This window comes from Acomys russatus, chromosome 1, assembly GCF_903995435.1.
Source record: "Acomys russatus chromosome 1, mAcoRus1.1, whole genome shotgun sequence".
NCBI lineage: Eukaryota > Metazoa > Chordata > Mammalia > Rodentia > Muridae > Acomys > Acomys russatus.
Window position 1 is genome coordinate 83,428,619 of NC_067137.1, and position 14,311 is coordinate 83,442,929.

Genomic DNA, 14,311 nt, shown 5'->3' on the forward strand with positions numbered 1-14,311 from the left:
AAAAAAGAGATTGTATACAATTTGAGTGGGGATAGAATTTTCATAGATTTGGACATTTAGTGGAAATACCAGGTTAATGAGACATCTTGAATAAACTAGTTATTATCCATGACTAAAGACAAGTTTGAAATAAAACTGAATCTCTTCAATGGAAAAGCAAACCATAGCACCTCTGTTTGTTTAGGCCACTGACTAATCCCTTGAGAAGTTGCTGGGCTTTCCCCAAGTGCTGAAGACCCAGGTCTATTTTTAAAATAGCTGACTGCCATCCCGGCCTCATGCATGTTCTCAAAAGTGCCTAACAACATGGGTAATTGTCCTTCAGACTAATGACTGTTTAGGCCCAAACTCAGTTGAGTCTCTCCTCTCTTAAAGTTGTATGGTTAATGACAAACTGAGAAACACTCAGGCTATTGGGGAACACTAGTTCCTGAAACTTAAAGACATGGAGGAAGGGGGTTGGATTTTTTGTTTTTTAAATAGATTTCAGTGATGTGTTAAATCTCTGATATATGTGAATAGGAGAGTTTCTCTTTAGAGCTGTGCCTCCACTGACAAGCAACTAAAACATGGCAGCAGATGCTATGAAGCCCTGACATGAAGCTACATGAATTTTGAGCAATTACTCCAACAAAAGGGCTACAAGCCCCAAATGGGCTCGTTAACAACGCACCATGTCTCCAGGTGAAATGGTGTAAAACTTTGTTCTTCTTTCTAGAGATTCTTATTTTCTCTGAGCCCAACTGTTAAACTCAGCAGCCAAAAGCAGTTTGTTGCTTGCATGATGATAAAAAAAAAAAAAAAAAAAAAAAAAAAAAAAAAAATGCATGAAAGACTTAATTCTAGAGTGGCGCCTTTGACAGCCTTTTCTTATTTGTCCTGGCTTTGGCTAATTATGTCTCCACCTGCCCAGAGCAGACCAGAATGGGACAGAGGGATCCTCAGGTCAGACTGGCTGTTTCCACCAGTGCCCACATAGCAAGTCAGCGTGCAGGATTCCCATTTCTGTAGGTGAAATAATGTCTGCCTGGCATCTTAGTATGGGAGTTAGATGTGCAAAGACCTTCCTGTCACTTAGAATATAGCCATGCATGTATTAGGCATGCTGTGCCCAGGCTGGGCAGCTGTTCTCACTTCTTAGTCTTTCTCCTCTGTGTTCCAATTCTTGTCTCCCATGACCACCAGGCAGTAGTACTCATGTCTACCCATGACCACCAGGCAGTAGTACTCATGTCTACCCATGACCACCAGGCAGTAGTACTCATGTCTACCCATGACCACCAGGCAGTAGTACTCATGTCTACCCATGACCATGATACACTAGTACTCATATCTCCCCGTGACTGTCAGGCAGGTAGTACGTACATCTGCCCGTGATTGTCAGGCATTAGTTAATCCTCACATCTGCCCATGACCCTCATGCAGTAGCACTCACATCTCCCATGACTCACAGGCAGTAGCGCTCACGTCTCCCCATGACTGACAGGTAGAAGTGATACTTTTACCACCTGCTGTTGCCTGAGCAGATTTCCCCGTTTCCTATTGGTTTTCCACATGGTGTGTAAGGGTGCTTTCCATTCCTATGTCTTGACCAGGCTGACAGGATTCTTTATTTTCTCTCCAGGGTAATTTCATTTAAAATGAAGGAGAAAAAATACCTGTTTGGCTAATGTGGTAAAACTAAATGATTTGTGATGGCTGATAACTGTCATCAAGGTGTATCTTGAAGCACAGATTTTGGCTTTGGTATTATAAAGGCCAGAACTGTTTGACTGTAACTGCAAGCCTTATGGATGATGCTGGTACAGCCATTAGCTTGGAGGTAGCATGGTATGTCTTATGTTAGGAGTCTATACCATGGATAGATGCCAGTACAGATCATTTACAAATTCTTGCTTATGGCCTGTCTCTAAGATAAGTCCTAAGCATTTCCTTCTGCCATTAATAGAAGACATGGGACGGAAGGCGTGGCAGCCAGCTTTTCAACCTAGTGACCTTTTAGTTATAAACAGTAGATATAAGAGCTTTCCTGTTGATAATATTTTTTTGAAACCCTTCTCTGCTTACTTTATTGATTTGATCTTTTGGTGTGGCTGTAATTAAGATGTATTTGCTAACTTCGTGTGTATCTAGTTCTCAGGGTCTTTTGTTCTCAGTACTATGTATGTTATGGTGTTAGTACTTACATGAAAATTTATTGGTGGTTAAGAAAAAGTAATTTTAACAGTGAGATTTCTTTGTTTTACTTGCTCAACCAGTGGGATTTTCCCCATGGTAGGCTTTGTGGTTTTGTAGCTCTTAAAACACCAGCATTCTCCAAGGAAGAAGCGGTGTTTTCCATGTTTTATTACACTCATGTATGCTGAGAGGCCTTTTTTTAAAAAAAACAGAGAACCATATGTCCAATGAATTCATATTTCTTAAAACATACACAACTCTTCAGTCTGGATTCTACTGAAACAGGACTCCCGCGTGAAAACCAGCGAGGGAAGGCTTCACACAAGAGTGATCGGGTGCTTCGCCAGAGGCTAATAGAGACTCTGGAAAGAATGACAGATTGTATATGAGAAAGAAATATAATCTCACATTCATCGTAGTTTTTTTTACAATTAAAGATCAAAAATTAGAAAAGTACTGGAGAGATGAGTGTCTGAAACTCTAGAAATGCGATGGTATCAGATGAATCCCAGCAGAAGGGCCGACGAGCAGATGAGAAATGCGTTGAGTTCAAAGTCTGCAGTCCTTGTTTTCAATGTACTTTTGTCTTTTTATTCCTTCCCCTTTTCTCAAGATATTCTTCAGTGGTTTCTAAGCCAGCTTCAGAAACCTCAAATCTATTTTTTTTTTTTTTCACATACGTATAGTTCTTTGGAAAACAAAATACTGTAATGACTCCAAACCTTTGAGTGGAGGAGGTAAGCGTAAACCTTCCTCTGTGCTGTGCCTGGCTGATGGTGTTTTTCCTTCTGAGAAAACATAACAAGGTAGAAGACATTTTCACATCCAGGTGCTTATAGCAGCCACAGCTAAGGGCGTGCAGGCATGTCTCAGTGGCTCTGGGTGAGCAGCCAGGTTTCTTCTGGAGAAAAAGAAATAGTCGTAAATTACATAATATGGGTGCGTGTTTTCATTGCAGAAAAGTGTGTTACTTACCTGTTCTGAAATTAGCTTTATCATAGATACCTTCTACTTTACAAAAGAGAAAGACTGTGCATGTAGCAGTCTCTTCTCCTGTAAACTGACAGCTCACTTTTCTCCAGAGTTAAATCATCAATCACAGTGTTATAGCTGCAGAGCTCAGCTACTTTCCAACAACTTGACTGAGGAATGCACACTGTTCTTAAACTGTGCGCCTTTTCATCCAACTTCCTCCAGACTGCCATTGTTCAGACTTGGCATTCATCGGTGTTCTTAGTTTTTATAAGTCCAAGGAGAAAGTGGAATGTTTCCTGAAATATAAATAAGCAATAAAAGCAGTGTGCACATAGAATACACTCTTCGTTCTTCAAGGGTGTTTTTTTCATTGGCTCTTTTAAAAAAGTGTGTGTGTGTGTGTGTGTGTGTGTGTGTGTGTGTGTGTGTGTGTCTGGGGAAAAGACTGTTAAACTGAAGGTCTGACTCCAGATCAGCTGGATTTCCATAGAGCTGAGTATTTAAGCTTTCCCTTCTGTATTTGCCTAGATGGAAGGTTTGCAGAAGTGTGGGGGAGGGGGGATCAAGAAGGGGCAGAAGAGGGTATCAGATTCATTGCAGCTGGTAGTTAGGAGCTGCTCAGCAATGTTGGGAGCCAACCACTGAGCTCCCAGCCTCAGAATGTGTGTTTTAATGACCACGTGAGGAATAATGTCATTATTAAATGATTTGAGCTAGTTATTTCTCATATACTATCAGATAAAATCTGGGTGGCAGTGCTGCCTTTGGTTTCTGGCATACACAGTTGGAGCAAGGATTAGAAGCTCTGTATCCTTATTATGCTCACAGTGCGGTGAGTCAGAGGATAGCATTAAATAACTTACTGTTTATTCTGCTTATGTCTTATAGTATGTAGCAAAGAGAGGGAGAGAAAGGGATCTGGGCTTCTGAGAGAGGCGTTTCTTCCTAACTAAGTAAAAGAATGATTTTTTTTAAAGAAGCAAGTGCTTAGTTACTAAATGTATTAAACATGTCTTGTGTTTATTACTAAATTAAATTTTGGTACATTGGACAGAGGAAATAATGTGAAAGTTTTTGTAAAGCTTGAAATAATTTCATTATAAATGGCCATTACAAAATTCCCTGTTCTCTTAGTTTTGGTTTGCAGTATAAACAGAGGTTATGTGATAAACTTACCAATTCTTCTCTACAGAGTCACTAACCTTCCTTTCTGCTGTCTCTGTGTTTGAGATAGTTCACTGTGAGTTAACTTCTGTCTGCTGCCCAAAGCCAATGAACATTGGGTGTTCCTGAATAGTTTATTCTTTGAATGGTTAAATTCTAATAGAAATTCTTTTTGTTCTTTTTGCAGCTATGTCATCTTATCTTTTAATTATTAAAACAGAGCTTCCTGCTGCTATTTCAGAATTTTTGCCTGGTGACCACAGTGGGTAAGAAAAAATGTTCTATTGAATCCATTCATCCGATCTTCCTTTCATTCATCCATTACAGGGGTTTTTATTTGGTTGGTTTGGATTGAGTTTGGTTTTTGGTTGTTTTGTTTTTTTCAAGACGGGGCTTCTCTATGTAGGCTTGTTGTCCTGGAACTCTCTTTGTAGACCAGGCTGGCCTCCAACTCACAGACAGCCACCTGCCTTTTTCCCCAAGTGCTGGGATTAAAGGTGTGTGCCATCAAGTCTGGCACATTACATTTTTATTAAAACTTAGTGACAAGGGACACCTAAGGTTTTGTGGGGTGGAACAATAGAGAAAACCTGTACAGATGAATGCTTATGAGCCACTGTCAAGCTCTGAAGCCCCAGGCCCTGTGCTCCTCGAAGGTTAATCCAAATTGGCTCTTAGAGAAAAGAACAGATGCAGCTAATAGTAGGAAAGGTGAAGGAAAGTGGAGGAATCCTCAGGACATTGTGTGAGGGACACTGAATGACCTTTACTGTCATTTTTCAGCAAGTTGTTGTAGTTGCAGCTGTTGTGGGAAATTCGTATTAGATAGCGTAAAGAATTATGGATGGGCTTGTTTCATTTAGCATTTCTGAATATTATGAATCAAACTGAACCACAGCATATTTCCTTTAAAAACATAGGCTCCTTCCTACAGAAGATGTTGACTTAACTCTTTTATGGGTTAGAAAACCCAAGTTCATTATGCTTTTCTTTTTTATATGTAGAGCAAGACTTCCTTTTTTTTTTTTTTTTTTTAAGAAAAATAAACCTGGGTTAAGCCTGTTAAGCGTCCAGGTACTCTACTGAGTTTTCAAACCACAACAAAGGACTGCCCTGTTTCTAGACCGGAGTATTTGGTTGGCTCCCCCAGTTATCAAACTATCTGGAATGCAGAGGGAACCGTCCAGGGTTAGTTTTCAGCTTAGGGAAGTTGATTTCTTTTAAAGTAGACAAGTGCCTATGTGTTTGTGTAAGGAAAGCGTGGTCATGTTCCATCTAAATAGGAACTGTCAGGACGGGACAACAATGGGGTCCTAGCATCCTTCATCATCTTCATCCTCAGAAGACTTCCTTCACGTGGTCCACAGCATGCTCCCAGCAACCCCTATGTACAGTCAACTCTATCTGTGTGCTTCCTGACTGCCTTCTCTTAGACAGCTGACTGCTCTAAGAAGTAACTGCATGAAATACATGTTTTTGTATTTGCTGCAGAAATATTAATAACCACTTTGGTTATTTGAATTCCAAGTGAGAAATGTGTATGTGGAGCTAAGAACTCAAGGCAATGTAAGGAAAAATAAAAGTGCATCTTACTCATTTCATGCTAGTTAGCCTCAAGCCCCTCACTCTTGACCATCTAATGTGTCATGAGCTGGAGGTTTCTTTACCTGGTGCTTTGAGGGCACCAATGAGGGCTGGGTATGTGACTTCCAGACAAGAGTGCTCACCTAGCATGCCCAAGGCCCTGGGTTCAATTCTCACTACCAGAAAAAAAAAAAAAGCAAAAACAGACAAGCATTCTGAAAGGGATGCAGAGATGGCTGAGCTATTCAGGAACGTCAGCTGCTCCTTTAGAGGACCCAGGTTCGATTCCCAGCACCCACATGGCAGCTCACAACTGTCTGTGACTCCAGTTCCAGAGCATTTGATACCTTCACACAGACAGACATGCAGACAAAACAACAGTGCACATTAAATAAAGAAATCATAAAAAAAAAAAAAGAAAAGAGGACCCAGTGACCTTATTGTCATGAGCCATGTTTTAGAGTGCTTAACAGAAGCAGGCCAGAGGACTTACAACCTTGGCTTGCAGACTTTCACATAGCCTTGAGGACTTGGCAAGATACTTGTGTTGGTTAAGAAAGTTTATCATTAATTCCAGGTGAGGATGTGAGCTTGATGTCCTTCTTTGGCCTTGAGATGAAAGAAGTCTAAGCATATAGATAACTAAAGTAATTGGTAGCTTTTATTTCTGTTCCAAGAATCTTCTGGTTCACACGGATGAATACTGTATAAAAGCTCTGAGAAAAATAAACTCATGGCTACAGTATTTACTGTTAGTCCTCCCAAATACTTGTATTTTTTTTTCTTATCTCTTCTGCCATATCTTTTCTATCTTTTCCTATAGCTTTTTTATTTCTCCATCCTCACTCCCCATATCCAGGTACTGGTCGATATTGTCCAGAGTGGGCTCTGGCACCTTATCTTTGTTAAGTTGCTTCCTTAACAAGCTATTACGGTGAGCAAATAAGATGGTGCATATGTACACCCTTCTAAGTGTGCAGCACAGGGTAAAGTGGAGAACAGGGAAATCCCAGTGGCAGCCATTCAATTAAAGGCAGACTTTCCCTTGTTATTCAGATTGCCAGGAAGCTCAGAGTCAAAGGTAAATAAATTCCGTTAATCCTAATGGCTGTCATATGTCACCTGAGTTTGTGTTTGTTTTGTCTGTTTATCTTTTGGTTTTAGGTCCTGCATTTGGTGACTTCTATTAGCATGCTTTAAATAACTAGAAATAGTTAAACTGCTGAGTAGCAGAGCTGCTGTTAAAGCTGAGGGGCTTTGTCTGCTGAAGCATTTTTCACTTTAAATCAAATGCCGCGTCTATTGCAGTTTTATCATTTGCTTTAAACAATTAAAATTAACTCCTGTTTAATTTGTATTAGTAAAAACTTTATATAAATGTTCTACTTCTATCATAAATGGTCTTTTAAGAACTGCATGCTTCAAATACTTCACCGATTTTCACCCAGTTTATTAAAATTGCACACTTTTGATGGCTCATATTGTTTTACATGTAGCATATTCCTTTATGTAGAGACTATATTAATTAACTACAGGGCATTAGTCTTTGAAGCCTAATCTTGTAAGGTCAGAGACAACTGGTGCAGTAATGAATGTGGCTCAGGGGCACTTTATCCCTGGGTGGAGTTGTGTGGCAGCATTTCTTCACTAAGACCAAGCGGTATTGGTGTTTTGTCTAAAGGTTTGGCTTACTGGAAATTTCCATTCTGATCTCTCAGGTGACTTTATTTTCTGGCTTGTCTGTGGGTATTGATATCTTTGTGAACTTAGCCCTTTAGAAAGATGCTGTCAGAGCACTAATTTCAGAAGTTACTGTTGGAAATCCAGATCAGTAATACTTAGATCAAACTCATGATACATCTGTATTTTTCCTAGAATAACGTGTATTTTTTAAATCTATAGCTGTTAAAAGTTGGGAGCTCTCTGTTAACATTTAATGGTCTTGTCAGGGGACTATGATTGACACAATTAAGTTGTCTTGCATTTGAGTTACATAATTGATATGGGCTGTGAGCAAGATCCTAACTGAGAACATACGATACTCTTGTTCCATTCTATTTGAGAATGAAATTAAAGCAACTTATAAATAAATCTGGTTTTCATTTAAAAAAAAATGGAAAAAACATCTGCGTGCCAAGCATTTGCAATGCAGCTAAGGATTTATACTCTGTGTTTCATAGTTGGAGCATTTTTATCATATAGGATTAGATCCACAGATCAAACAAGTTTTCTAGGAAGTATAAAACTTTTTATTCTAATTCTTTTGGCTTAAAGAGAATGTATATTTAGGTCACAGTAGGAAAACAGGAGTTTGGTTAGATAATTCTTTTTCCCCCTCTTAGAAAAATTTATGTGCAGTAAATTTTCCTAAAATCTTAGTTTATAAAATAAATTTATTTGATGTGTACTTTTTAAGACTGCTCATTGCTGGTTTGTATTCTCTGGGCTTAGGCACAATCTCATTTGTTCTTTGGACAGTCTTCCTTGCCAGACACGGTGTAGTTGTCTGGGACATGCGTGTGACATGTAAGCTCACTGCACTGCATGTTCCTCTGTGGCCTTTGTCGATAATGAGTGAGTGATACAAAAATCATTGTCTAGACAAACTAAGGTGTAAAATAAAAACCCTATTCACATTAAGATTTTAAGTTCAGTCCTAAAGAGAAAGTGAAGCGCGACCTTGGAATAGATGAGGGAGCGTCTGAGAGCGAGCCCTGAACTCAGAGTAGACCCTGCCAGAAGTGTCTGCACAGTTCCTGCCAGGAGCCCACGGTTCTTCTGCAGCCATCGGGGGCATCTGCAGACACATGAAGTGAAGATGCTGGTCAGGGTGATCTCTGAGCCCCCTCTAGCCATGCACGCCCCAGCTCCACACGTCTGACGCCGTCACAGCCTCCAGTCAGGGCTGTCAGTCCGCCACTCTTACAAATGCACATGGATTCCGTTTTTCAGGCCACACATAGCAACCCTACCTCAGGATTTCAACGTGTCCTTTAATCCTATGCCAGGGGAGAGTTGCTGTCCTATGGCTTAATACACACCCTTCTACACAGCTCCACCTTCCTGGAGTTTCGTTTTTCCTCCCAAAAAGTCAGATTGATTTGTAACCATTCTTTATTTTATTTTACTTTATTACGATTAGAACAATGATCATGAGCTGTCCCCGCTTAACAGATACTCAGTATACAATGCTGTGTTGTTATCGGCAGGAACAGCAGTGCTAGCAGATGGAATCTGCTCAGCTACTCCCTTGGGGCCATTTTTCGACTGGCAATGCAACTGTCTGGGTCTGATACCGGGTCCCAGAAGGAAAGACATTTCAGACAGTGGGCCCGGGCTTGCTGCCAGTTTCAGAGTTTAGTTGCCAGGTGCTTCTTAGGAAGGGGCGATTGTGAAGTTCCTATTTGGCTTTTCTATTCACAAGTGACTAGAAGATGAGCATTTGAGTATCAGTTTGTGTCTATTGTTTGGCTGCTTTTGTCGTCCTTCCTGCCCACCAGCCGCTGAGGGGCATGCACAAGTGCATACAGAGAGCACAGCACTAGCCCTGCAGGGCGGAAACACTTGTGCATCTGGCAACACATTTGCAGTGGAGTTAGAGCAGGGCAGGGGAAAGTGGTCATGGTGCTATTTCTGCTGCGGTGGCTCATCTTGCTCTCTTAAGGAGGATGTTGTCACTGCCCAGCAAAAGGATGCCCTCACAAGCCAGGGTGTGATGAGATGCACTGAATAGTAGAGGCCATGCATGCCAACAGCCAGCTCTTAAAGCCAGGCAAAGGAAAAGGGTCTCAATTTGGCAGGACAGTGGGACACTGGCCACCTGCTGAGAGCGAAAGAGCCTTGGGGGACTTTGAAATCATCTCCCACTTCCCACAGGAATCCCCATTAATCGCTGATGTTTCCCAAACCTGTTCTTTCCTGAGTTTTCATTTCTTTTTCTTTCCTTCTTCCCTCCCTCCCTCCCTCCCTCCTTCCCTCCCTCCCTCCTTCCTTCCTTCCTTTCTTTCTTTTCCAAGACAGGGTTTCTTTGTGTAACCCTGGCTGTCCTGAAACTCACTCTGTAGACCAGGCTGGCCTAGAACTCAGATATTGGCCTGCCTCTGCCTCCTGAGTGCTGGGATTAAAGGCGTGCGCCACCACTGCCCAGTTGGGTTTTATTTTCTTAATGTGGTACAGTTGTGTTTATAATTATATGTTTTGCTGATTTTCTAGGTTAATTGCCACTACACTTTCATTGTGTTGGTTGCATACTGCCATTCTTTTTTGAGCGAGTACTAATTGGACAATAACATAAGTAATACATGATGGGCCAATTGTTTGCCTATTTTTTTAACTTAATTTCAATAATCTCTGAATAGATACATATAACTAGCAACTGTTACTACATTTTTTCCTACTAAGTATTTGCTAGTTGTATTTCTTTTATGAATTGTTTGTCTTTCACATGTGCATATATTAAGGTCTTGAGGAATTAACTTTAATTTTTTAATTTTTGTATAGATGTACAAAGAAATTAAAGTCATATATCTGTACCCATGTAGTGCTACCATATAGAAATAACCATTTTTTATTCTAGATATATACCTCTGACTTTTAAAATATATATTTAAACATATAATATTTTATATTTTATATATTATATATGTAAACAAACATAAATGTGTTTTATATATTCAAATAAGTAATATATTTCTATTATTAAAAATAATTAAATATTTAATTTATACTTTATATTTAGATATTAAATATCCATTATATAATAGATATTTATTACATAGTACATACTAGATATTTATAATGTTACAAGCATATATTTATTATGTATAATATATAATATATATTATATATTTATTGAATAAAAAATTAAAGTATGTGTTACTTTTATTAAATATATATTCAGAGTGATATTTTTCCCTCTCTACTGAAATTTGTCTTTTGTTCTTCCTGTGTATGTGTGTGTGTGTGTGTGTGTATGTGCACATGTGTATGCACACATGTATGTGGAGATCAGACGATAGCCTTGAATGATGTTTCTTAGATGTTATTTACTTTCTTTCTTTTTTTTAAAGACGGGGCTTTTCATTGTTTTTAACTTTGCTAATGAAGCTGATCTGTCTGGCCAGCAAGCCTGCCTCCAGGTCCCCAGCACACACTGGTATTGTGTCAAGTGCCCAGCTTTTTTTTTTAAGGTAGGGTCTATGGATCAAATGCAGTTGTTCAAGCTTGCAAGTCAGGCTCTTTACTGACTGGCCCCCAGCCCGTGTTTCTTTTTTATTAACAAACGCATGACCACACTACTAACTAACCGTTCTCAGTCAGCAGCCTAATGTCCCTTAGAGGAAAGTTCAGCACTTTTAAGCTGGAAATGCGTACTCCTTCCTGAAACTCTGGGGAAACGTAGAAAACTATAAAGAAGAAAAAACTGTGACGTTCCTGTCCATTTTTAATAATATCTATATTTTTCCCAGAACAATGTCAGACTCCACATACATACTCCTTATGTTCACTCTTTCAAAGTTGTGCTATTAAGTATTTGCTTGCTTCCGGTTTTCACTATATTTTTCAATTTTCATTATTTTATCACTGTATAAGAATCTTTGTATTGTTGATATTTCTTTTATTTTCATAGTATTTGTAAGACTTACAGGACATAATTAAATGAAAGCTTTTAGCATCGTTTGCCAACTTGCTTTCTGTGAGGTACCTAATACAATCTTAGCTTTCATCAATGTAACCAACATGGATTATTGTCTCATTTTTAAGCACTTGTTATTTTGATAGTTGAAAATGGCATCTCATAGCATTGCTGTGTGTTTGTTTTGGTTTAGGTGTTGTTTGGAGACAAGGTCTCACTATATAGTCCAGACCAAACTGTTGATCTTGCTTTTGCCTCCCAAGTACTGAGATTATAGGCTTATATTCACATTGTTTTAATGCTTTCCCTAAGTGAATATTCATGATTAACAAATGTTTCCTAAGAACGTTTAATAAAAAAGTAAGTTCTTCCTATTGGATGATGCTCTGTCTGTCTCTCTGACTCACTCTGTCTCTCTCTGTCTTGCTCTGTCTCTCTCTCTCTCTCTCTCTCTCTCTCTCTCTGTGTGTGTGTGTGTGTGTGTGTGTGTGTGTGTGTGTGTGTGTGTGTGTGTGTGTTAGAACAGACATGAATGGGTCCTGTGTCCTGTGCCTGACAGAGTGTTTCTCCTAACAGGTCTTGGTATCTTGATGGACAGACGCTGCTAATCATCATCTGTGTCGGCATCGTGTTCCCTCTTGCTCTGCTTCCCAAGATAGGTAAGTCAGAAGGACCTTGGGATCTGTATAGTAGAGCGGGAGAGAGCAAGAGAGGGAGCGAACAGAGAGTGGGACGCTTTTCAGCCTCATAGTACCATGTTTTTAGAAGGGTACTGGTTGTAAAGCATTTTAAGCTTGGCCTGTTTTCAGTGGCTCAGTTCTCAGTCCCACTCAGCTAACGCATTACTTGGCTTGTGGTAGCATTTTGTCTGCCCCACTAAAATGAAGTCCTTACAACAGAGCGTTAAGGAGCAAGCCTTCCCTTGCATTCCACTGCTAGTGGCAAGCCAGCTCCCGTTCTGCTGTGCAGAGCTACATAATGACCTGTGACAGACGGGCCCGAGGCCCAGACACCACGCTGCAATAGAAAACACGCCCGAGATGCGTGGCTCCATTTGTAAGTCAGGATCACTTGCCTTATAAATTGCTTTTTATTTTATTGGTATTTTACAGGCTTTCTTGGCTACACAAGCAGTCTATCATTTTTCTTTATGGTGTTCTTTGCTCTTGTGGTAAGTTTAAAATATAATGCATTGCTTATTTCATCTAAAAAACGCAACCGTGTTAATGACATCTTTTAACTTCTTTGTGCTGGGCACAGTACCCCATTTTATATTATTAAAAGCCCTATCTTTCATAAAAAAGTTAATTTCATCACAGGATAATTCTTTTTGTCTACTTTAAAGGCACTTAAAACAGCAATTGAAATGCCAGCAAGGGATGCACAGAACTTTTGCTAAGACCGTAGGTAGAGTGGGTCCCTGGACATCTGTGGCGTCTGCGGAGCAGTGGGGCTCTGCTCTGTACAGTCAGCTCACACAACATGTCCTTGAGCAGCTTTAGTCCATTAATTAAATTATAGTTTCTGAGACTTCGTTGGAAGCTTTAAGGAGAAATGGGATGAGAATATAATCCTATGTGCTCTGCTTATTCAGCATAAAATGGTCCCATAAAGATAGTATTGGGAATAAATATTTTTCTTTATATGCAGAAAATATATTTTAATTAGTTCATTTTTATTATATCAAATAGCAGTTTAACTTTAAAATAATTTGACAAAAGGATGAAGAATTTTAATTTTTGACCTTTTAATTCTTATAAGACAGATAGCTACCTTGTTTATAAGATTTTTTTTAACTTTTTTATTTGTACTGTAGTTTAATCCATAGTAAGTATCTAAATGTCAAACCTTACATAGGATTAAGCATTTTTAATTTTCCGAGAATATGTATCTTCCAAATAACCTTTTTCTAAGTACTTAAACTTTCCTTTAATTAACAGTAAATGAATCAAGGGGAAATTTCATGCATGAGCAGGTTATAGAGCCAGATTGCAAAGCTGTCAAGGCAGTCTTTGGACGATGAAGATAGTTCAGCTGATAGCCTTGCAAGTATGAGGGCTTGCATTCCGTTCCCAGGACCCATGGGAGAAGCTGGGCATGCTGGGACAGGCTTGTGACACCAGTGCCAGGGAGGCAGAGACACGGGCTCTCTGGGTCTCAGTGGCCAGCACTCCTACCCCGTGTACTTCAGGCCAGTGAAGGACTGTCTTAAATGGTAAGATGAATGCTCCTGAAGAAAGACACCCACGGTTGACTTCTGTCCACCACCTGTGCATATATCCATGTGCACACACAGCCACAAAGACATGCCACCACCTACCACTACATATATGTGCATATAAGTATGCCACACACATGCATGCACAGCCACACAAGCATGCAACCATATACCGCCATGTATATACCCATCAGTCATATTTGCATTACATTTGTCTTTGGTTGAATCATCTTCTGAGACACAGGACACAACTTCAAATAAGTGCAAGTGACCCTGATTTCACTCTTCATAAACATTTATATTATAAAGGATTTCTTAAGGCTGAAATATTTAACAGTGCTTGATCATTTTTTAATTTACCTACATTAAAATTATCCCTCCACCCACCCCAGTTGTCATTCAAATAATGAATTCGGCAAATAATTTTTAGGTTTCATACTTTAGAGACAGACAGTATTTTCATTGTAAGGTAGCTGCTGAGACCATTCCACACAGTTTGAAGGCATCCCACATACACATGGTAATGTGTGCATCGTGAGTGAGTGAACCAGTGAGGC

The 14,311-nt window shown here is 39.6% G+C and overlaps 1 protein-coding gene across 1 annotated transcript in view; it reads left to right on the forward strand.

The window, feature by feature from the left end:
* Positions 1–14,311, forward strand: part of Slc38a6 (solute carrier family 38 member 6) — a 59,274-nt gene that overhangs the window by 30,171 nt on the left and 14,792 nt on the right. Inside the window, exons 6-8 of the mRNA XM_051147534.1 lie at positions 4,505–4,583; positions 12,113–12,195; positions 12,649–12,707. Coding sequence (XP_051003491.1) covers positions 4,505–4,583; positions 12,113–12,195; positions 12,649–12,707 — 221 coding nt within the window. The remainder of the gene's footprint in view (positions 1–4,504; positions 4,584–12,112; positions 12,196–12,648; positions 12,708–14,311) is intronic.